The following is a 26,618-nucleotide window of genomic DNA, read 5'->3' on the forward strand; positions in this document are numbered from 1 at the left end:
AGGATACTGTATTTGTAATTATGTACAAATAAAAGTCAAGTCATATCTAGTCAGAGAATACTGTATATGTAATTATGTACAAATCAAAGTCAAGTCATATCTAGTCAGAGAATACTGTATATGTAATTACGCATAAATAAAAGTCAAGTCATATCTAGTCAGATGATACTCTATTTGTAATTACGTATAAATAAAAGTCAAGTCATATCTAGTCAGAGGATACTATATTTGTAATTATGTACATATAAAAGTCAAGTCATATCTAGTCAGATGATACTGTATATGTAATTATGTACAAATAAAAGTCAAGTCATATCTAATCAGAGAATACTGTATTTGTAATTATGTACAAATAAAAGTCGAGTCATATCTAGTCAGAGGATACTGTATTTGTAATTATGTGTAAATAAAAGTCAAGTCATATCTAGTCAGAGGATAATGTTTTTTTTATTACGTTGTATAACGTAACAGTATATACAGTATATATCGTTTTGTTCATCACTTTAATAATCAATGATTACACGTTATGAAAGAAAACCTCATGAAACCGTCCATTTGTACAACAGACGTTTATGTATGTGACTACTCACAAAGAGGAGAATGAATGTACAGAGAGATGACCAGGTAGATAAGATAAGAGCTGCCATCATCTGAACACCTAACAGGTAGAAACCTCCCCCGTGTATCAGGCCGCTTCGCCCGAGCGTGAGGTTCTCCAAGTGATCATTCTCCGTGAACAAACCCACTACCATCAGACCCTGAAAAGTGAGAAGCAGCGTTAGGTATAAGAACAATAAAAGTATCTCCAGTATCTAGATTCAGTTTTACCTGTACCAATAGCATCATCCTCGATACGGGACTAGTTTAATCATTTGACATAGCAGCAAAATATTCTCGCGGTCGCGTAACAGTAAAATTGATTGGCTTTTAAGTCGATCATCGCTCTTCTGTTATTTTCAAATGACATGTATTTGCCTAGCGATTGGTCAATCAAATAGCTAACTGCGTGCCTTTATTTTTGCTATGAGCTATTCGGGGGGTGCAGAGAGCAAAAGTGTGCGTAACCTCTTATGTGTGCCTCTAACTGAAAGTGCCATCTAAAATGTACCACTAACGGAACTGAAAAATTCATCTTGAATTCATTTACGATTTTCTATTATAAACATCATACTGATCAATTAGGGCTATCTCTTAATTGTGTTATTATGCAGAAACTGGAACACTGGTAGGGATGTTTAAGCATGTCAAATATGTTTTTGCTTGGTGCATGCACAGGCTTTCAAAAATTGAAACATGTTGAGTTAATTTCCTTAAAAATGGCGAGTTTTCAACTAAATAGATCACAACAGACGATACTCGCGTATTTATTATGAAAATACGGGTTTATGTCTATCTTTTTAATGCCATATCTCCTAAACCAGTTGTAATATGAAATTGAAACCCGATGAGGTAAGAAACGCCCTTTAACACCCAAAATCATTTACCCCTCACAGAACTGAAAATGCCATCTAAAATGTGCCCCTAACGGAACTGAGAGTGCCATCTAAAATGTGCCCCTAACAGAACTGAAAGTGCCATCTAAAATATGCCCATAATGGAACTGAAAGTGCCATCTAAAATATGCCCATAATGGAACTGAAAGTGCAATCTAAAATATGCCCCTAATGGAACTGAAAGTGCCATCTAAAATGTACCCCTAGCGAAATTGAAATTGCCATCTATAATGTGCTCCTTATGGAACTGAAAGTGCCATCTAAAATATGCCCCTAGCGAAATTGAAATTGCCATCTACAATGTGCTCCTTATGCAACTGAAAGTGCCATTTACAATTTACCTCTGACGGAACTGAAGTGCCATCTAAATTCTGCCCCTCACGGAACTGAAAGTGCAATCTCAAATGTGTCCCTCACGGTACTTAAAGTGACATCTTAAATATACCCCTAACGGAACTGAAAGTACCATCTAAAATACACCCCTCATTGAACTGAAAGCGCCATCTAAATTGTGCCCCTCATAAAACTGAAAGTGCAATCTAAAATTTACCCCTAACGGAACAAAAAGTGCCATCTAAAATGTACCCCTAACGGAACTTAAAAGTGCCATCTAAAATATGCCCCTAACGGAACTGAAAGCGCCATCGAAAATGTGCCCCTCACGGAAATGAAAGTACCATATAGAATGTTCACCTTACGGGACTGAAAGTGCCATCTGAAATATACCTCTTACGGAACTGAAAGTGCCATCTGAAATATAACCCTAACGAAGCTGAAAGTGCAATCTTAAAATGTACCAATAACGGAACTGAAAGTGCCATCTGAAATATATCCCTAACGGAACTGAAAGTGCCATCTATAATGTATCCCTAACGGAACTGAAAGTGCCATCTGAAATGTATCCCTAACGGAACTGAAAGTGCCATCTAAAATGTATCATTAACGGAACTGAAAGTGCCATCTAAAATGTATCCTTAACGAAACTGAAAGTGCCATCTGAAATATAACCCTAACGGAACTGAATGTGCCATCTAAAATGTACCTCTCACGAAAATGAAAGTGCCATAGAAATGTACCCCTAACGGAAATGGAATTGCCATCCAAAATGTGTCCCTTCCTGTACTGAAAGTGCCATCTAAAAGTACTAACTCACAAGTGCCCATAGTTGAAATATACATCTTATATATCTATAAGTTAGATTTAAATGTTAAATGTACCTCAAGCTTAAAGTGCTATTTTAAATATACCTCCAACCTTAAAATGTTATTTGTAAAGTACATGTACATAATACTTTACACATGGATCTCAGACTAATACAATTTTACACGTACACAATGTACATTTAAGTACAATTTTACACGTACACAATGTACATTTAAGTACAATGTTACACGAACACAATGTACATTTAAGTACAATTTTACACGTACACAATGTACATTTAAGTACAATTTTACACGTACCAAACGAAAGAACAATTTTTTCCTTTATTTGTAACTTATATTGAAACTTTAATCTTGCATCAATCTTCAGGAACCAAGCAATCAAGTTAAGATTACTTATGGACTATTGATTAATAAATAAACAACACTAATGGCGATACATAAAACCACATTACACATACAGCGCAACGACTGAACTATTCGTGGATGTGACGTTTCGATGACTAGTATGATAAATACTCTGTAACCTTCATCCGATAACATCTTAATCCGATGAAGGTGACAGAGTACATATCATACTAGCCATGATAATGTCACACATTTTGAAGGTTGTGTTACATATATATGATTCTGTATATAATCTATATTAACCTACTTTAAGAAATGTTTAGAAATAAATTATAATGTTAGAAATTTTGTTTAAAATGTATCTGAAATGATGATAATCACATAATTATATAACAGGAATTTTACCCATATTCCGACGACACCATGGACAGACACGGCGCCCACTGGATCATCCACGTGCAGCCAGTTGAAGAACTTAGGCGCGTGGATGGCGATGAATCCCCCTACGGCTCCTGCGATAAGGGCCTCCCATGGTCTAATGATGGCACAGGCAGCTTATTAATATGAAAAACAGATGTGATCAGTGGGTTAAACAATTTTGTGTCTTACATAAACAATGCAAATGTAGGAAACCACAAAGTACTATGAACTTTCACGGGCTAATTGACTCTTGCTTCTGTTTTAATCCTAAATTCGAACATGAAAATAATTGCTCCAGCCCAGACGGATGCGCCTTTCCCCTGATATCAAATGTAGAATTAAGTCACTCTCTTACATTTGACAACAGGTGCATACTATTATTACGAGATTAAATCATTTTTATCAATGTGACGAATTTTATCTCAACCATTGCTTTTACCACCTTGGTTATATAGTGCATTTATCATCTGTATACTACTTTAAACCACCAACCGGTAGCATGATTAATTCATTATCAGGGGTTGTCAGTATGAGAATACTCAAGAAGAAGTTGAGAAAGATTTAAGGACGGTTTTTCAATTTCCGAGCATTTGGGAACGTATTTTCTCAAAAAAAAAAGAACGTCTACTCGCGCCATTGGTCCGAATTATTCTGACGTTTTATCGACTTTTTTCATATCGGTCTGTCGTCGATTAACGTCAGAACTCCGGCCCTCTATAATATGCGGGAAATATGCGACCTGCCCCCTGAGCGCACTTCAAACTGATATTTTAGAAACAAATCGTCACTTTCGCACACATGTCGCACATGGATCGAAAGAACGATATATGAAATATTGCTTTTAATACAAAATTATATGTTTGGCAAATAGAAAGCGTATATGATAATATTTTTAGGAGAAATTAAAATAGCTATTTCATTTGAAAAATATCCGATAGGTTTCCTCGAATTATATAAATAATATCAGATGGGTTTCCTAAAATTATATAAATAATATCTGATAGGTTTCCTAGAATTATATATATAGTATCCGACAGGTTTCCTAGAATTATAAAAATAATATCAGATAGGTTTCCTAGAACAATATAAATAATATCTGATAGGTTTTCTAGAATTATATAAATAATATTTGATAGGTTTCCTAGAATAATATAAATAAAATCAGATGGGTTTCCTAGAGTTATATAAATAATATCTGATAGGTGTCCTAGAATTATATATATAAAATCCGACAGGTTTCCCTGAATAATATAAATAATATCAGATGGGTTTCCTAGAATTATATAAATAATATCTGATAGGTTTCCTAGAATAATATAAATAATATCTAAAAGGTTTTCTAGAATTATATAAATAATATCGGATGGGTTTCCTAGAATAATATAAATAATATCTAATAGGTTTTCTAGAATTATATAAATGATATCTGATAGGTTTCCTAGAATAATATAAATAATATCTAAAAGGTTTTCTAGAATGATATAAATAATATTTGGTAGGTTTCGTAGAATAATATAAATAGTATCAGATGGGTTACCTAGAATAATATAAATAATATCAGATGGGTTTTCTAGAGTTACATAAATAATATCTGATAGGTGTCCTAGAATTATATATATAAAATCCGACAGGTTTCCTAGAATAATATAAATAATATCAGATGGGTTTCCTAGAATGATATAAATAATATCTAATAGGTTTTCTAGAATTATATAAATGATATCTGATAGGTTTCCTAGAATAATATAAATAATATCTAAAAGGTTTTCTAGAATGATATAAATAATATTTGGTAGGTTTCGTAGAATAATATAAATAGTATCAGATGGGTTACCTAGAATAATATAAATAATATCTGATAGGTTTTCTAGAATTATATAAATAATAACGGATGGGTTTCCTAGAACAATATAAATAATATCTGATAGGTTTCCTAGAATTATATATATACTATCCAAAAGGTTTCCTAGAATGATATAAATAATATCAGATGGGTTTCCTAGAATTATATAAATAATATCTGATAGGTTTCCTAGAATTATATACATAATATCCGACATGTTTCCTAGAATAATATAAATAATATCAGATGGGTTTCCTAGAATAATATAAATAATATCAAATGGGTTTCCTAGAATTATATAAATTATATCTGATAGGTTTCCTAGAATTATATATATAATATCCGACAGGTTTCCTAGAATAATATAAATAATATCTGATAGGTTTCCTAGAATTATATATATAGTATCCGACAGGTTTCCTAGAATTACCTGTTATTGACACGAGTCCTCCGAGGATACTGTTAACAATGTATTCGATTTCAAACTTTCGTTTTCTTGTTATGTAACTGTAAAGAAAATATCTAATTATAAAAGAAAGCACAGGGTAAACAGTAAACAGACAGGTAGCAAAATAATGTTTATTAATACATAATGGTCATCGTCAATATCGCTATGTAAGATATTTATGAAAAATTATCTACTCAATAAAAAAGGTCACGTTAAATATATATATTTACTTAATTTTGCATAATAGTTGTTCAAAAGCTATCTTCAATCTTGTTAATTAATCTATATTTATCCAGTAAAAAAATCAACTATTCCTCCTGAATAAAACATTTATGTTGATATAACTATTGTCAATCTTGCTATATTAATGTAAGATACATGTATATATAATAGTTGTGAAATAGCTATCGTTAATCTCGCTAATAAGATATATATACTAAGTAATAAAAGAAAAGATAACACATCCCCTTAAGATTTTTTTTTATATTGATTTAAAAAAAAATAATAGTATTACATGTACAATAAGTATATATCATATGATTATGTAGTATAAATAATAATAATCCTACCATATAAGAGCATTTACCACTAGATATGTTATAATTCATTAAGATTGATATATACTATAGGTGTAAACTTACCTGTAATATAATTTATAGGTCATCTACCTCTATTTATATACTATTATAAATTTACCTGAAATGTTATATATGTAAACTTACCTGGTTTATATATCATAGTTCATTTACCTTTGGAATTTATATTATATTCGTTTACCTGTACTGTATAATATAGTTCATTTATACTAAATATATTTTAACTTAAATAATAGAATACATCGTACTGTTTGTATATCTGTGAAATTTACCAAATTTAGCTTACATATTGAATATTCAATGGTACATTGATGATATTTCATGGTTTCCCTTCGAATACCATATCTGTTTCAGAATGGCAGAATTCAAATATTTGCTCGAGTGAGGAGTACGAGTGAACGTATTGGTATACTCAAACGAGAGAAAAAACATTTCAAAGTACATACTACGAGAAAAATGTTACCAAACCAAACGAATGTGTGCATTAATAGCGTGATTTTAGTGACGTCACGCTTGTGAGTAAGGCCTTATGCTACTGAACGATTCCTACCATTTTCTGTTTTCATCCTGTAATGATTCTAAAATGTGCGTTTGAGCTAATATCTCTGTTTCCGTAGCAAAGATTTACCGAAATAACATTTTTTTTCTAATGTCGCTTACTCTGCATCTTACCAAACACAATAGCGGTCTTGAATGCAGTGATTCGAAAATAACGTTCTGATTGGTCCATACCAAAGTGACATCTTTACACGTGACGGACATTCCTTTGGTGTCTATTACAATGTAAATGTATCGAATAGAATCCGAAATATCGTTGTCATATATATAAAAAAAATAGATCCATACTGTGTCACCAGTTGTGTTGCTATCAAAATGAAAAGCTCATTATCGTACAGCTTTTAAGCCTCTGTTTACTATATCTCTATTTGTTTGAAAGAAATCTAATTAAAAAATTATCCAGTGCTAATTTACCTGGTAGTAATTCCTATCACACCTCCGCCAATAGATCCACATAGGGTTACAACGGCAGATCTGTCAAATATAAAAGTAAGAAACATATACTCTATCGTCAACACACGAAGACAAATAATCTTCATATTAAATACGAAGTTAGCAAACATACAAAATAAATCACATAATCGATGCAGAACGCCAAACAAAATAAACGTTTCGTGTGCCATATAACCTTTTAATCAATTTAGGACCCATTTTGGCTAATAAAGTTAAAAAGAAAAAACCTCCACATTTCAAGTTTACGTTGCATATATGAAATTAAAACAGAAGGAGAACGACGACTTTCAAAGCCCGTATAACGTTACAAATCAACAACTTGTGACTACAATGGATAGTTAATTTTTAATTCGCGTTTAAAATTATATAAAAGGCTTTACACAAAATCACTAATCAAACCACACAAATTCGGTACGAAAAGACAACAACTGGAATCGATGAAACACCAGAACAAAGAGACATTATAAAACCTAAAACAAAAACAGGAATCGTGACTGCTTTCTGCAACCAATGTTGGACCCGTCATGTTAATGATCTGACACATGTTTCAGGGAGCCATGCTAAAATAACATAATTATCATGATAGAGCTACGTACATCATGTGTACATGTTGTCATATAGATTAAAAAATATATATAAGTCTCTAGTTTGTGATCTCGAATGAACAAATGGTAATGAAATCATATTTTACCAAAATAACTCATTTAAACGTTTATTTGATCGTGTAAAATATATAAGCTTTTTGGTTGTCACTAGGATATTAAAGAATCCTGTATTTACAAACCTTTTAGAAGATTGGACTCAATAACAACCCAATACACTAGGTATCCCTTCAGAAGGATTCAGAGAGAGGAGTCATTCACGGGAATGTCATTGTATAAATACACAACTTAGGTTCTGCTTCCAGTTAGTGTTACGTTAGTGTTGTATGCGGCATCTTTGCCCAAACAAAGATAGTGATGAAGGTAATGGTCAAGATTCTTAGGTGAGTTCACTATGCATTCACATTTTGGCTATATGTGTAGCGGAACTAGACTGGGTCGATCATCGGCGATCAGGTAGCTCAATTGGTCCGTCTAGAGTTCGGAGGGTCCCGGGTTCGAACCCCGGTCTGGCCGTTACATTTACTCTTTCTCCTGTTACATATGTTTACATATATACAGTTATAAGATACTTTATTTGAACATATTATGACTGATCTTAAAAAGTTCAATGCTTGCCTTTAATCATAATACAAAAGGATTAGCTTCTGTATGAAGCCACATATAAAACGTCTTTCGCTTCAGCTCCTCCTGGCTGGCTTCAATCAATTATGAATGACGTCACACTTAAGCGCAGCCGCAGCGTAGGAGGAATACGTTTAACAATAATAAAAAATACTCGAAAATAGTAACGACTTTACTTACCACCAATATATATGCAGGCTTTATTATAAGATATAATAAGAGATAATTGAGTCAATATTCTGAGTACATTACAACAAAAACTACTAGCAAATAGCAATGACTTTACTTTTGAAGGCGTCACACGGATTAATAGAATCTTCCCCTACCTTGAGGGTGTGACAGAGAAATCCCCTTTCCGAGGGGTGATGGTTTTTTGGTTGTCTAACCCGAGGGTCTGCCAAGTGTAAAACAACCAAACAAATCACCCCGAGGGTTGCAGATTTCACTGTTACACCCTCAAGGTAGGGGATGAATATTTTTCTCCTATCCTATTATTTCAGTCACAAATCCACCAACAGTAGTCTGCCATGTCTGTAAGCAAAAACGCATATGGGGTATGAATATCGTCATTCATTTGTGATGACGTCACAATTACCGGTGACACATTTAAATGACGTCACAATTGAACACTTGCTAATCGGCACGACTCTATCTCCCCCTAAGGCGTGACAAGCTGATCTTTCTGGTCAAAACGGGAGACACACCTATGAAGGGTGGGAGAAAATAATATCAACTATTTCAAGCGAACTACTATCAGAGGAATGCGATTATACCGAGTTTGGTAGGAATGCAAGACAGCTTGTTATTGTCCGTTGAGGCGACAATCAGTTGGACACAGTACATTGTGTTTACTCTCCACTCTTTCCTACATTATCTTAACTCTGAGTGAAGTTTTGGATACACCTTCTGTTATCTATATAGGTCTCATATATGATAACAACAGTATGATCCAATAAGGGCATTGGATCCAAACAAAAGATTTTCGTTAGATTGGTTTGGTTTTACTGTTTAACGTCCTTTTGACAGCCAAAGTGATGTACGGACGCGCCTCCATGTGTGCCGTGTATGCGTGCATGTGTGAATGTGTGCTGGAAACAGGGTATGTTGATGTAATTGCCTCCTTGTGATAGTGCAAATCTGATTCCGACTTCATAGTGCTATCTCACTTAAACTATGCCGAAGGCACCGATCAAAGCATCCGCCCGGTCACATTATACTGACAACGGGTGAACCAGTTGTTGCAATTACCTTTAATGCTGAACATTAATCAGTGATTAACAACTACCATTTTTAAAGCCTTTGGAATGTCCCGACCTGGGGACACAACCCATTGCCTTTCTCACCTTGGTGAACGCTCAACATTAAAGCCAAAAGTGAGGTATTGCCAAGCAAGGCGCTAGGAAATAACGGTGGCTAGAAGTAGACAAAAAAATAAATATCCCACACATTGCAATGGGGGCAGCAGGTTTATGTAGGTCGCTTTTACGTCCCCAATTAGAGGGCACAAAACAAATCCCTATTTTTGCAAGCTGGTTCACCCGTTGTCAGTATACCCTTCATAGGTGTGTCTCCCGTTAGTCGCCTCTTACGATACGTGCAGTGTGTAACAGCAGGTGTATTCTTTTCTCGATCCTCGACCTGCATTGGCTATTTTCGTTGGTTAAAAAATAACTAAAATAGATATATAAGCATTGAAATAATAACGAAGATAAACAAAGTCACTGTTTATCTTTGTTATATGTTGTTATATAGAAGTGTTCATTTTTCTGTCTTGAAAAAGGGATGAATTGCCCTAAAAAATTGACAAATTCCGTTGCCTGCACCGTCGTTATTACTTCTTTGCCTACCGTTTTTTCATATGGGTACAATGATGCTGAGCCCTTGGAAATCTATTACTACGGTACTATCACTGCATATTAGTAGAGTCAATTGATACATTACAATTGATCATTTTGACGTCACTTACTTGGCAGCCAGTTTCCACTTCCCTCCAGAGATACCAAAGGTGCTTCCACAGTTAAACCCCAGCCAGCCCCACCTGTACAGGAAATGACGGAAGAGGCGCATTTTATCATGTAAATAAAACAACTACTTACGAAGTCAAAGTGATATATAATTAATTAAGCTTGTTCTTATACCTATTTTATTATTTTACTACTCAAAATATTGATATTCATGTATGATTTTAATATCTCGTTTCAGAAATGTATATTGTCTAATGTGCTATATATTATATTTTATACGCATACGTATTTGAAAAAAAAAGTTAATTTTTCAAGAAAACAATAATTTGACCTGTATTCATATTAGTTAAAGCTTAGTTTGAAATGTTTAAATGCTCTTTTATAAGAAATAAAATGAATGAAAAGGAATCTGAAACAAGCAAAACCATCCTTTGAATATATGTTTTGAATAGGTAAGAAAATTGACAAAACAAAAAGTGATCCTTTAAGTTCTAATAAGTTCTATTATGTATCAGGGTATTTGCGTGCTTTGATTTTGTGAACGAACCAAAGCATGAAGGTTCCCAGAAGTGAGTTGACAGGGTTCCCCATAGGTAAGGATTCTGTTCCATGGTCATACCGTCCTGACCTTGGTTTGAGCATGACTGCTGCCACTAATGCAGAACCACCACCGATTAAGTGTACAGCGCCGGCACCAGCAATGTCTACGACGCCTAGTTTGCGTAGGAAGCCAATATCGTCCCACAGCCAATGAGCTGGTATACAGTACACCACAGTATTAACGCAGCTAAAGATGATGTACGAACACAGTTTAGTTCGCTCCGCCATCGCACCAGACACAATAGTAGTAGCGGTGGTGGCGAAAGAAAGCTGGAACACAAACGTAGAAAATATGACTCCCATCTGATCATCGTCAGCGTCGACGAAAAAGTTCCCCACGCCACAGAACATGTTTGCACCTTGGTCCTTTCCGAAACTGAGGCCGAACCCAAACGACCAATACGTCAAACCACCAAAAATGACGTCAGCCGCGTTCTTTACCATTATGTTGACCTCGTTTTTATTAGTCACAGCTCCCGCTTCGAGCAAACCAAACCCTGTAACGGTAAGTTTGTACATTAAAACATGATACAGACATATATTTCCACATTCCAACGCCAAAGTATATAATAGCAAAGCTTTTCCTTATTTTTCGCTGTGGACACATATCTTTGTTGAAGAGTTGCCTTTTGAATCTTAATAAAAAAAATCGAGACTGTGCTGTAAATGAGTTAAGGAGTAACATTAAGTTAAGATATATCTCACTTTTATGAGATGTTCGTGCGTGCCATTTTCAGCACTAGCATATCATATTAATCATATCTCGCGTTATTACAGTCGTTCAAAGTTTTAATTTATTGTTAACAAAAATGGAAATAAAAAATGGAACAAAATAGTCATTTTTATACTTTATCGACGTTATCCTGGAATTATAAATACTTTAAATAATCCGTATAAAATGAGAGATGAATACTTTTATAGGAAATGACTCTAAGCAATACTCAGAAAAACAGTAGAACTCTTCCTTGTGATTATAACCAATGCAGGGGTACCATGTACCTTAATAATGAAAGGAACAATATCCTATATACTGTAAACTATTATCGCCCCACGAAGTTTCCATCTTCTGGCATTTGATGACAATTCCGTTAATGTTGAACTAACTATCCGGTTCTTTTAATAGCATCTAATTGTATCTTTAAAAATTAGCCCTACCTGCAATGGCATAAAGAACGAAATAAAACAGAAAAGATATCCCGGATCACAGTACAATATGGAACATCTGAGCAACAGTTTTGTTATCTTTTATCAAATATATTTGTAAAATCTGTAAGTACATGGTTTTAGTTCTTCACCTACAATATTTAAAGTCTTCACCTACAATATTTAAAGTCTCCACCTACAATATTTAAAGTCTCCACCTACAATACTTAAAGTCTCCATCTACAATACTTAAAGTCTTCACCTACAATATTTAAAGTCTTCACCTACAATACTTAAAGTCTCCACCTACAATACTTAAAGTCTCCACCTACAATATTTAAAGTCTCCACCTACAATACTTAAAGTCTCCACCTACAATATTTAAAGTCTCCACCTACAATACTTAAAGTCTCGACCTACAATATTTAAAGTCTCCACCTACAACACTTAAAGGCTTCACCTTTAATGGATTAAGGTATATCAATTGTAGCTATACAATTTAACTCCACGTGCAGCCCATATGCAAATGATGACTGAATAGAACGATGTCACTGTAAGTTTGGTTTGTTTTAATGAAACTAAAATGAAGCATTTAAGTTGTTATGATCAAATCGATTGAAGATCGGAACACTTTCTACATATATTGTAGAAGGTTAATGAGGTGTCAGATATAGAACTAGATCAATATGAGATACTGTGAGAGTCAATTACCTCCTCGTCAGAGTAATTGATCATTGATACGAGATAGTATAAAGTCACAGTAACAATACATTGTTATAGTTGTGGGAATACCATTTCCCTTTCATATCGTAACAATTGATAGTAGGTACGTGGGTAGGTTGGTAGGTAGATACGAGAAATTCTTTGGTCACAATAATTAATACACAGTAATAGGGTAGAGTAGGACAGGTCCCCTCGTCAAAGTAATTGATTATAGACGTGAGATATCCTTTTGTCCCCTCGTCATAGTAACTGATAAAAGACGTGAGATAGCTTTTTGTCTCCTCGTCATAGTAACTGATAATAGACGTGATATATCCTTCTTTTCCCTCGTCATAGTAACTGATAATAGACGTGAGATATCCTTTTGTCCCCTCGTCATAGTAACTGATAATAGACGTGAGATATCCTTTTGTCCACTCGTCATAGTAACTGAAACTAGGCGTGATAAAGTCTTTTGTCCCCCCGTCATAATAACTTATAAAAGGTGGGATTTAGCCTTTTGTCCCCTCGTCATAGTAACTTAAACTAGGCGTGATAAAGCCTTTTGTACCCTCGTCATAGTAACTTATAATAGGGGTGATATAGCCTTTTGTCCCCTCGTCATAGTAACTGAAACTAGGCGTGATATAGCCTTTTGTCCCCTCGTCATAGTAACTTATAATAGGTGTGATATAGCCTTTTGTCCCCTCGTCATAGTAACTTATAAAAGGTGTGATATAGCATTTTGTCCCCTCGGCAAAGTAATTGATAATAGGCGTGAGATAGCCTTTTGTCTTCTCGTCATAGTAACTGATAATAGACGTGAGATATCCTTTTGTCCACTCGTCATAGTAACTGAAACTAGGCGTGATATAGCCTTTTGTCCCCTCGTCATAGTAACTTATAATAGGTGTGATATAGCATGTTGTCCACTCGTCATAGTAACTGAAACTAGGCGTGATAAAGCCTTTTGTCCCCTCGTCATAGTAACTTATAATAGGTATGATATAGCCTTTTGTCCCCTCGTCATAGTAACTTAAACTAGGCGTGATAAAGCCTTTTGTCCCCTCGTCATAGTAACTTATAATAGGTGTGATATAGCCTTTTGTCCCCTCGTCATAGTAACTTATAATAGGTATGATATAGCATGTTGTCTACTCGTCATAGTAACCGATAATAGACGTGATATATCCTTTTGTCCACTCGTCAAAGTAACTGAAACTCAGCGTGATATAGCCTTTTGTCCACTCGTCATAGTAACTTATAATAGGTGTGATATAGCATGTTGTCTACTCGTCATAGTAACCGATAATAGACGTGATATATCCTTTTGTCCACTCGTCAAAGTAACTGAAACTCAGCGTGATATAGCCTTTTGTCCACTCGTCATAGTAACTTATAATAGGTGTGATATAGCATGTTGTCTACTCGTCATAGTAACCGATAATAGACGTGATATATCCTTTTGTCCACTCGTCAAAGTAACTGAAACTCAGCGTGATATAGCCTTTTGTCCACTAGTCATAGGAACCGATAATAGACGTGAAATATCCTTTTGTCCACTCGTCATAGTAACTGATAATAGGTGGGATATAGCCTTTTGTCCCCTCGTCATAGGAACCGATAATAGACGTGAAATATCCTTTTGTCCACTCGTCATAGTAACTGATAACAGGTGTTATATATCCTTTTGTCCACTCGTCATAGTAACTGATAATAGGTGTGATATAGCATTTTGTCCACTCGTCATTATAACTGATAATAGGCGTGATATAGCCTTTTGTCCACTCGTCATAGTAGCTGATAATAGACGTGAGATAGCCTTTTGTCTCCTCGTCATAGTAACTGATAATAGACGTGAGATATCCTTTTGTTTCCTCGTCATAGTAACTGATAATAGACGTCAGAAATCCTTTTGTTCCCTCGTCATAGTAACTGATAATAGGCGTGATATAGCCTTTTGTCCCCTCGTCATAGTAACTGATAATAGACGTGAGATGGCCTTTTGTCTCCTCGTCATAGTAACTGATAATAGACGTGAGATATCCTTTTGTTCCCTCGTCATAGTAACCGATAATAGACGTGATATATCCTTTTGTCCACTCGTCAAAGTAACTGAAACTCGGCGTGATATAGCCTTTTATCCACTCGTCATAGTAACTGATAATAGGTGGGATATAGCCTTTTGTCCCCTCGTCATAGTAACTGATTGTTCCCTCGTCATAGTAACTGTGATAGGTGTGATATAGCCTTTAGTCCCCTCGTCATAGTAACTGATTGTTCCCTTGTCATAGTGACTGATAATAGGCGTAATATAGCCTTTTGTCCCCTCGTCATAGTAACCGATAACAGATGTGTACGAGAATTATGTGTGTACAGCAAAGGTATTGCCTTTAGCGTGGGCACAGTGTACACTTCATCGGGTTGTATTGTCGGGAGATTCAACGTGTATTGTATATTAAAGAAATCGATCCTGCCTTTGTCGCAGATGAATGCTTTTCATAAAATATTGAATATTTTCAGGACGGTCACGGTTTAATCTACCCAAAACAAGTCGCCAGTCCTTTGAATAATTAAAAGCAAATGTATTGGATGTTTGTGTATTGCCTTGCAGTCATATTGGGGATATCAAATTATAACATGAGATGTATATTAACATAGAAAATCTATATCACAACATAACGACGTCAGACGAAGGTTAAATCAAAGTCGGGAATAGGTCGCAAATAGCAAATATATAGGTAGAGACTATCAGGAATGAATGTAGTCAACAGGCTTAAACCACAGTAGATAAAAACGACATAAGTTATAATATGATGGGATAGTTAATTGATCCCTTTTTACATACCAAGTTGTGTCTGAGCGATATAAAATATGTCATTGTGTCGCCATTTTTAATTGTAGCAGGTTTACTTTTGCTGTACAACATTATAATGTTTAATATGATAAAAATAATATGCAACAAACTGGAAAAATATACATTATTGATATTTTTTTTTACGTATTTAGTGTAACTGAAGCACTTTTGATTTTTGACCCCGAAAAAGGTAAAAAAAAAATAACACAAATGATAATGGGACAAAAAAAGTAGCACATGGACCCCCCATTTTTGTGGATGTTTTAGAAAGAGAAACACATATCAAAAAAAGTTTAATAGCAGAACTTTTTATATCAAGCGTTTAATCTGCAAAATATGGTAAACAAAATAGTATTTTTTCATTAACAAATAGGGGGTAGGGGTAACTAAAATCGGCTTTCTCAGTTAAAAGAATAAGATTAAGAAATTTTACATCCATAATTTGAGAGAAAATTCTACAAACATTCATACATATCTAATGACACACTTGGAAGAAATTGTATGAAAATGGTATAAACCCAAAAATCACCTAAAATCACAATTTGTGTTAAATTGGTATCTTTTACCGATCATAGCACAAAAGCGAACATATAAGAAAAAAAGTTTAATACAGGAATTTTTTGACTTCTCAGAGATATACATCCTTAAGAAATTTTCATATTACGGCCGATTGTCTCCATTGTAAAGTACCAGGAGATGCTGTGTTCTGTCGACCAATAGGCAATACGTAATCATGGTTTACTACCTGTGAAGCTTCAATCAACACTGAGGTAACTTAATCCTGACCTGATTACCAGCTTTACAATGCTATTATCTACATATCGTGTAAGCTACCAGCATACACCCGGGCATCTACATGTAACGGGAGACAAAATGACAGGTGCCAAATGTGAAACTCATGATTACACTTTTCTTTATTTGTTGTCCCTCTTTATCGGATTTATTTCCAATAACTGTGTTGTGCATTCACCTTTGATAATCCACTCGAAAAATAAACAGAGCAAACAACACGAATAGTTCACCTTTATATGTGATGATAAATTATAAAAGTTTTAGACAAAATATATTAATGTTTCTACAAACAACACCTTCACATCTCAGTTGTAAAACTCATTTTACTCTGTCGACTAATCTGGACGTCATGAAGTTCTCGAAAAACGACTGAATATAACCAGGCGTGCAGTCACCTACACGCCGGTGCGCAGGTGATTCCATCAATTTTTCAAACAGAAAGAACACTGCTTGTTGCACTCATTTGCCCCCCTACCGAGGTTTTGCACTAATCCCGCTCCCTAATGAATCCACTCAAAACAAACGCTAGCTACGCCCCTGATAGCTGTGTTTTAACATTATATATTTAAACGGAAAATAAAATGAAATATGATTTTTATAAACATGTCCTTGTCAAACCAGGATTCATTGTTCGGATCATGTACACGCATTGCACTAGTAAACAGCAGTAAACATTGCAAAGGTTTTGAAAAAAAATCAGCAATGAATAACATCATTGGTATATAGGTACTGTTTTCTGTTCTATAAAAGATAATATATTCCCTCTACTCATGCATTATTTAAAGTTACTCAATATCTGGGAGGCCATATTGTATGTAAACAAATAAACATATCGCTTGAAATCAAATTAACAAAACGATATAGTTTGATCATTTCTTATACAATTTCTGATACAGCATTAACATATATAAATATTTATACATGATTTAATATGAATTGATATGCTCCTCTCACCACTGGCTAAAATGTTTCTGAAATCTAGTGGGAGATATCTAGTACATCTAATTCTAATAATGTATAGTATTTCAAACATAGCATTGTGACCTGGTGTTTTTGACCGAATTCTTTAACCAATTATTATGTTTTCCTTAATTTGTTTCCATATTTAGCTTTAATAATGCAATTGTTTATCAGCTTGCAGCTTTTAAACAAAGTATTGGTAAGATGGTGAAAAAATCCGTGTGTAGCTAATTCACTTTAACGTGTTTTAAGTCAAATATTGCATAGCTTTACATGGAAAATGGCGGTCTATTGAGTGGTGTAATATTTTTGGTGATTTTTGTCCCCGAACTAGTGCATACTTCACAGAAATTAAGCATGTATAATACTGATGAAATATCGTTAAAGAAACCTGTCGGATAATTGTTAAATGGTTCCGAGAGCTTAATACAATTGACGGCAACGATAGCATGACAGGTGAGCGTTGCTTGAATTTAATGTTAGCTATATATCAGACACCTGCAAAAAGATATGAAGAGCTATTTTTTCATCATCCAGGAAACCGACATCTTCAAAACTCAATTTCGTTTGCGGTATTGATTGAAGGTTCCTACACCCCTGCAGGTCGGAGACCGAAAACAGAATACATCCGCTATTACCCACTGCATGTATCGTAAGAGGCGCCTAATGTGCAAACCCCTGCAGAATTGGGGATTTGCTTCTGTGTCCTCTACTTTGGGACACAAAAGCGACCAAAATAAATCTGCTGCTCCCATTGCAGTATTTGGAATCTTTATATTTCTCCTTGCTTCTAACTTTTTTTTATTTCCTAGCGCCTTCCTTGGCAGTGCCTAAATTTTGACTTTAGGCGTTGAGCGTTCACTCAGGTGAGGAAGGTAATGGGTCCTGTCTCTAGGTCAGGACATACCAAGGTCCTCAAAATGGTAGTTGTTATAATCCTGCTTTACGTTCAGCATTTAGCGAAATGGAAACAACTACCTCAGACGATGTCAGTATAATGTGATCGGGCGGAATGCTTTGTTGGGTGCCTTCGGAATGGTATTTCAGTGAGATAGCACTATAAAGTCGGCATCAGAACCGAGCTATCACATGGAGGCAATTGCATCAACATACCCAGTCTCCAGCACAGAAACATAGATGCACGTCATTAACTGACCGTAGCTGTTAATAGGACGTTAAACCCTTTGAAACCAACCCAAACCAAACTGAAGGTTTAGGACGTTTTTGATACTTCAAAATCTGATGCCGTTTATATCCTACAAATACTAAAATATTGCCTTAAACAGCTTGGATCTGAGTTTAATTAGTAGACTTACTGAAAATAATGTTGGCCATATTTTGTATAACTAAAATAAATTTTATAAACACCAAATTTTCATAATGTAGTTTAATCGAACTTTGCATTAATATATATTCATTTCATAGGAATTATCAAAATTTCCGTTGAAAATATGCTGTTAAGTTAAAATAAAAGAAAAAAGAAAAAAAAAGTTTATTCTTGATCAAATGGAGTTTTGACTTATCCCTAATAGAACCGTATTTACAGGCAAATATTTTGTGTAATCCCTAATTGTTACCAAAAATATCATGGTTACATAATTTCTGCCTATGCTTAAAAGCAATAACAAAGCCGTTACGGCCGAGTGGACAGATCATTAAGCCTAGCTCCATGATACATTAATGTTAAGACTCTTTAAAAATTATAATACTATAGTTCAGAAAGTTCGCAAGTAATTTCAAAAACGCTTTCTCATAAATTACTCATGTAATGCCTAATTCAATAGTTACATACATAAATAACCAAAGTGTAATTTGCTACATCAAAATAGATTGCCTCTTGGTTGTAGCAATATACCATTTGTTAGAGTCGTTTAACTAAAAAATATTTTTACAGAATAACTCATCCACTTTCTAAAGTGCCACTTTAAAATATCATTAGCTAAATATCTACCCCACAACTTACATGCAATGCTATACTTAAATATAGTTTGATGTGAAAATCGATAACTTCCATTCCATGGTGATGTGCAAATACATGTCGAGATAAAAAAAAATGTTGTTTATAGAAGAAGTTATACATGTGTTTTTATATTTGTTGAATTCAATGGTACATACAATTGATTGATCGACATTTCTTAATTTGTTCACGGTACATGTAAATTATTGTCCATGTGTCCCTATTAAAAAAGGCATGTACGCATTTTTTTCATCAAATGAACATGTAACACTGTTAGGTACGCTATAAACAAACAAATGTACTGCCATATCCGTATAAAATTGCCTATGATTTACTGTCGAAATCTGGTATTGTTAATTCCTGTAATCTCATATATCAGTCTCGTTTTTAATTGATGTGCCACAACAAGAGTACATGATCTGGCCAATCATAACGATGACAGCAAGTCCATTTACTACAGCTCTATATACAACACAAGAAGACAGATAGACACAAAAGTCTAGTTATAAGTGCCGATATTTGTATGACAATGATTAGTCCTGCAATGTAATTCATTCCACAGAGGACGCTGAGATCGATATGAAACCCTGCCGGTAACATTCTTTACGAACAATCAGAACGATATCAGTATATTTCTGGTCTATGATATACATTGTCACGCGACGCATTGTTACGGGGTCTGTGCTGGAATCGGACACGGGGGCTTTCAAGAAATGGCTTACCGTTAAAAAGCCGGGAGTAAACTTTCGAACATGTAATGACAGTTTCAAATGTGTACACATATCATATTAAGAGCACTATCAAGAATCCAAATACAACCATATAGAGACGTAATGATTTATAGAAGCATCACTTAAGCTCTCTCCACCCCTAGAATATGTCAGAAACAATTGAAGGCTCGCATAGTTACATGTTCTTACCAAGCTTTTTGGCGAACTGTCCGCCTGGAGCAATTTAAAAGATATTACATTTTGTTACATAGATTTTATTGTAAAAAAGTAGAGATTAACCACTACTTGTATACACATTTGTCTTGTTGGTATACAAGGACTATGAAGACTATGGTCGCAGTCATGATGAATATGTTATTTATTTGTGATATGAAGGTCGATGATTTTGTTTATGCTGAAAAGTGAACCTTGTGGTTTAGTTGTCACTTCCCGTGTTTTCGATTTGAGGACGTGACATCACTGGGAGATGATTTTCATTTCCATGATGGGTGTGGTTTATGAAGCAGAAGACGCTCACCCTTCCGGAACACCTGGTCTTATTTGTTTGCACTTTTTAAATTGTCTCCATGTAAATCTTTCCTTTGGTTCATGTTTTGTCCTAGTGTTATCTAGTGTTATCTAGTATTATCTAGTGTTATCTAGTGTTATCTAGTATTATCTACTGTTATATAGTATTTTCTAGTGTTATCTATTATTATCTAGTGTTATCGAGTGTTATCGATTGTTATCGATTGTTATCTAGTGTTATCTACTGTTATATAGTATTATCTAGTGGTATCTAGTATTATCTAGTGTTATCGAGTGTTATCGATTGTTATCGATTGTTATCTAGTGTTATCTAGTATTATCTAGTGTTATCTAGTATTATCTAGTGTTATCGAGTGTTATCTAGTGTTATCTAGTATTATCTAGTATTATCTAGTGTTATCTAGTGTTATATAGTATTATCTAGTGTTATCTAGTATTATCTAGTATTATCGAGTGTTATCTAGTGTTATGTAGTGTTATCCAGTATTATCTAGTGTTATCTAGTGTTATCGATTGTTATCGATTGTTATCTAGTGTTATCTAGTATTATCTAGTATTATCTAGTATTATCTAGTGTTATATAGTATTATCTAGTGTTATCTATTATTATCTAGTATTATCGAGTGTTATCTAGTGTTATGTAGTGTTATCCAGTATTATCTAGTGTTATCTAGTGTTATCGAGTGTTATCTAGTATTATCTAGTATTATCTAGTGTTATCTAGTGTTATCTAGTATTATCTAGTGTTATCTAGCATTATCTAGTGTTATCTAGTACTATCTAGTGTTATCTAGTGTTATCTAGTATTATCGAGTTCGAACTATGGTTTTGTTGACGTTTTTTTGTTGACGTTTTGGTATGCTGTTTTTTTTTTTAATTATTTTTGAAGATGAAAACGTTTTCTCGATTATAAAATAAAAGTGAGACTTACCATTTTATTAACTGTCTATAGGGGGAACAAAATAGTACGCCGGGTAGCACGGCAGCGTAACATTTCTTCCATTCGAGCAATGCGCCCTGCCAGTTAGATCGGCCGGCGGGTGCCAAATAAGCGCAAATCGAACAGGCCCAAGCACCAAGGTCAATAGGGAAAAGCCTCTGTTGTGCGTCATAGGCATTGCAGAATTTAATCAGTGACCAATCAATCGAAGAGGAATTTGTAATAATAATGGTAATTCATAATTCATGAGGATATTAAAAATCGAAATAATACTACTATATATAATATATTATTAGCATCTGACTTTTAATTTGGATGTCGACAGGGACTTTGTCTTATTAATATAGGTAAACGTATTTTGTCATTAAATATATAGATAAGGAATAATGTAATATCTATTTAAATTAGAAGCAATGAGTTAATGGCGAACATTCTGATAATTTTCATTTTGCGTGCCATTTTTATCTTTCTTGTTCACAAATGTTAAAACCTGTGTATTTCTTATAACATAGCAGAACGCAAAACAAAATAAGAAACTCTTTAAAACACGAATGATAACATATGTATACTATCGAAATTACACTGCCTCACCTATTTTCGCTCGACCTTTTTATCTAGCAAAGTACAACACCATTAAGATTGTGACAAACCAGATATCAAAACCCAGCTTTTTGAGTCGTCGTTCTAGAATCAATTAAACATCAAAAGCAACTAGTTTGAAGTAGGAGGCTTATCTCCAGAGACAACTTTAGACAAGTTATCTACCTGCATTCGAGCATTATTGGCTTTGTACTAGGCAGTAATTTCAAAAAATCAGAATTTTCTCTGAGGGTTTGAATAAAAACCATGAATCGGTTTTTAGAAGGACAAAACAGACTGGCTGATAAAACAATTGGTATTATTATACCTCATCTTTATAACAGCGTGTCTGATTGGATGATACTGGTCACATGACGGGGCAAGAGCAAATCCTGTCGCCATATTTCCCTTATTCGTAGTCTCTTTATAAAACCCCACAAGAGCCGCCACTAACTAGTTCCGAATGACAAGCAGACGACAGCACTGGCGTATCAACCTGATCGTCTCTAATATTGAGTTATTACTGTTTTTCGGCACAATGAAATATGTATTGCCCTAACTTTCGGGAACCACGATTTCTTGTTTCTAGAAGTCCTCGTTGAACATTGTTATTCGAGGAGAAACAAAGAATTGTGTTTCCCCAAAGTAAGGGCAATACATGTATACTATCGTCTACTTAAAGGAACCTACAAAGGGAAAGGACAGCGTTCATATATATTAAGTTCAGTCGGTTTCACACAACCAAATTCATCTCGCTCATTATCTGTCGTTGAAAATGTGCGATGCATGATCAGTCATGGAGAGTTTCCTTTCACTTACACATTTACAAATTTCCTACAAAGATGCACGTAGCACACGTACAGGTGACTGCACCTTGGACATTTGGTAACAGATACAGTATGTCAAAACAGAATTACACTGCATCATACAGCTGTTTCGTCCTTCTAAGATGCTAGGGGCGAAACAGTTGTATTGATTAAATATTAATGAAATATTAATGATGTGTGTCTTATCTGTCCTGAAAATTCTTTTAGCTTTAATATTCGATAAATAGAGAATGATCCATGCCGTTTTCCATATCACACCCAGTATCAACCCGAAACTGCAATATCAGCCCGAGGGCCGAAGGCCCGATGACTGATATTGGTCGAGGGTTGATACTGGGTGTGATATGGAAAAAGGCATGTTATTTTCTGTTTATTACATACTTACTAATAAAAGCTACTATCTTATGATCTATTTATCTTTTGAAATATTGAAAAACGAATAATTTCCGAAGGGGGTGTGATACGGGTTTTGCGGGCTGATAAGGGTTTTGGGGTGTGATACGGCGGGGACTTATACGGGTTTTGGGGTGTGATACGGCGGGGGCTGATACGGATTTTGGGGTGTAATGCGGCGAGAGCTGATATGGGTTAGAGCAAACAGTAAAATATGGTACAAGTTATTGAGCCAGAAAATCCATAAATATTTAAATGTTTCTTTTAATTTTTATTGATAGTTGAAGATTCCATCGAGACTTTCAGACTTAATTTCTTCTAAAAATGGAACTATTATCGGTTTCAGTATCGATTCCATTGTGGCGCCATTTGCAGTGGTATATATCACTTATAATTGATGTGATTGCAAAACAGTGGTTGGAGGACGGCGATAAAGCCAATGATATATAAAAGTTGACCAAAATGTTTTAGAATAAATATTGTTTTGATCGGTTTTGTCATGTTTCTCTTGAGTATCTTGTACACTTTATAGCAAATAACCCTACAGCATTTTAAATATAAATATAAACTTTATTTATTTTACAACAAGTATGCATCAAGTTGTACCAACTTATACTAAACACTCTTGTTGGCTCCGATGTTAGCGCGCGCGGGGTCTTACTGTGGGAGGAAACCGGAGTACCCAGAATAAACCCACGTGTTAGGGCAGGCGACCCCATACCTTTTCACGTCCGATCGGGAAATCGAAACCCAGTCGCCATGGTGAAAGGCAAGTGCACTATCCACTGTGCCACCCGACCATCCATATAGCACTTCCGGGCTGGCGTATTGTGTTTCTTTCGTGCAATATGAAAACTATTACCCTACACATCAAAAATCTAAAAGGAGATCCTTTGACAATTAAGAGAAAGTGAGTAGGCAAATTTTGAAATTAACACATTCCGTGTTTTTAAGATGGTTTGCTAAATCCGCCCCGTCGACGTGAGCGTAGGTGTTGGAGTGGGCCGCCTGTCTATTATGACGTGAATGGTATTATTTATCTCATTACTAAACATTTCAGGTAGTCACTGAAACGTTACAAGGTATACCATTCTTGTTACATTGGTAAACCAACTGTAATAACAAATCAAAGACGTTAACAGCGTAGGAACAATGACATTATGCTAAAATACATTATTACCACTGGCTCCGATTGTTTTTTTGGGTTTAACCTCCTCGCAACAGCTGAGATCATTTGAAGGCGGGTGCCTAGGGAGACACCGACGGAAAGAGAATGTAGACAGAAAAAGAAATGGACAGGACAAGGAGGACAAGAAAAAGATCCTGATTGTTGTAATGATGTCAGCAGATCAAAGAAGAAAAACCAAAATTCTGCAGGGTGGTGTTGGTATATTCTTGTCAAAATATATGCCTTAAAATATTGAAGGTGACTTAAGTCAAAGGGTCGCGTAAGCTCTGACAGTAAACAGCCAACCGATATCAAAATTTGCCAAAACTCTGTGTGTCCCTTGAACATCAACAGCTATTACAGCCTATCTTTACCACTCTATGGCATTGCCACTTTACATGTATAACCTGATCACCTTTTGATGGCATTCATGCCCGAGTCGATTGTTGACATCATCATTATGAATGACGTCATATTTGTTTCGTTGGAAACCACTGATCGACCTTGGACAAATGGCTGTTCTATTAATGGAACAAGCATGTACGATACATATAGTATTTAACCTAAATGCTGAATGAAAATAACATGTATAATTGCATTTTCTATGCGATAAACATATTCTACAGTGGTAAATTTAAGCATTGAACTATTTTAAATTGACATTCATAGGCAATATGTATACGAACTTGACAAAGTCATGTCCAAGATGAAGCACTAGCGCGCTTCTTTGAAACTGCCTTCGTCTAGCAGTTCATTGCTTATATTTACCATTGTAGAATATGTTTATCGCACAAGAAGTTCCTCTATAAGCATTACCAGGGGAGATTGCGTTGATAGGGCAATGAACTCAATTTGATCAGCGTCATTTTGAAGCTTCCCCTCCCGTCTCGAATAACTTTAGACAACCATTAGAAGCAAACATTTTGGTAACGTTAGGCTGTTCCTTGAATCTCGTTTGCACTGACGACACATCAATATCAACAAATTAAGGGAATGCCTATATGAAGACTAATATAAACTATAAAATTTAAGATTCAAATATAAGTATTGAACAGCATTGGTATGAAACAAAATGCCGTTTAATCCTTATATATAACAACTGTTGTTAAAAAACAGCTCTTGCAATGACATATTTCGCTGTTAAAAAGGAGCCAGTGATAGAAGGCGACTAAGACACCTCGGTTGATCGTCCTTTCTTCAAAAATATGAAACTTGTGTGATTGAATTTGGAGTTGCACCCCTGACTGTACGAGACATACTTACCCGACTGCATGGTGAATATGATAAAAGAACTTGTAAGAATCCACGTAGCATCGTCCCACGTTATACTGACTTCCCCAGTCACGGGCACGCTGGTAGTGGTATTGGTGACAACCAATATATTCGGGTTTGACATTTTCAGATAATGTTTATCGCAAACAGTGGGTCAGTCATTGTCATTAGTAATTGCTTCTTCAGCCATTGTCTCTACGAAACTTAAATTCCATAACGAAACAAATCGTGTCTGATGCAGATGGTAAATATTTGGCGTTTACATCCCTTTTATGTGTCGTGGAAGATCAGTGTGGTATACGATTCCTTTAAACTTCTAGATCTAGAACATAAAATACAAATTGTATTATCATACGGAGTATACATGAATGCATCATCAATTTACATGTACATCATGTTGGGCATTTTTCTTTTATCGTTTGAAAAGTGTAGTATGATATCATACTATCGTTTTATTGACTAGGGAGATAAAAGGTCAATGTCTGGATAAAGTTTAAGGATTCCTTGTCACTGCTAAAAACTATGCATCGAAAACTTTTCACGGTAAGGTTTTAGCTTTGATTAGTCATTTCTGAAAAGAAATTCACATCATGTGCAACTTTTATGAAACACCATAATATAAAATGAATAAAAAGATATTTATAATAGTATTCTGGG

General features: G+C 34.9%; 1 protein-coding gene across 1 annotated transcript in view; it reads right to left on the minus strand.

Annotated features, from left to right (window-relative positions):
- The window catches only part of LOC110465581 (putative ammonium transporter 3), a 29,686-nt gene extending 3,571 nt beyond the window's left edge, over positions 1 to 26,115 (minus strand). The window contains exons 1-7 of the mRNA XM_021521506.1: positions 25,953 to 26,115; positions 11,060 to 11,609; positions 10,515 to 10,586; positions 7,284 to 7,343; positions 5,698 to 5,774; positions 3,410 to 3,558; positions 591 to 758 (exon numbers count right to left, since the gene is read on the minus strand). Of these exons, the coding sequence (XP_021377181.1) occupies positions 591 to 758; positions 3,410 to 3,558; positions 5,698 to 5,774; positions 7,284 to 7,343; positions 10,515 to 10,586; positions 11,060 to 11,609; positions 25,953 to 26,085 (1,209 nt within the window). The 5' untranslated portion in view covers positions 26,086 to 26,115. The remainder of the gene's footprint in view (positions 1 to 590; positions 759 to 3,409; positions 3,559 to 5,697; positions 5,775 to 7,283; positions 7,344 to 10,514; positions 10,587 to 11,059; positions 11,610 to 25,952) is intronic.
- Between the last annotated feature and the right edge of the window lie 503 nt (positions 26,116 to 26,618).

The sequence above is a fragment of the Mizuhopecten yessoensis genome, unplaced genomic scaffold (genome assembly GCF_002113885.1).
Source record: "Mizuhopecten yessoensis strain PY_sf001 unplaced genomic scaffold, ASM211388v2 scaffold11091, whole genome shotgun sequence".
In the NCBI taxonomy this organism is placed as follows: domain Eukaryota; kingdom Metazoa; phylum Mollusca; class Bivalvia; order Pectinida; family Pectinidae; genus Mizuhopecten; species Mizuhopecten yessoensis.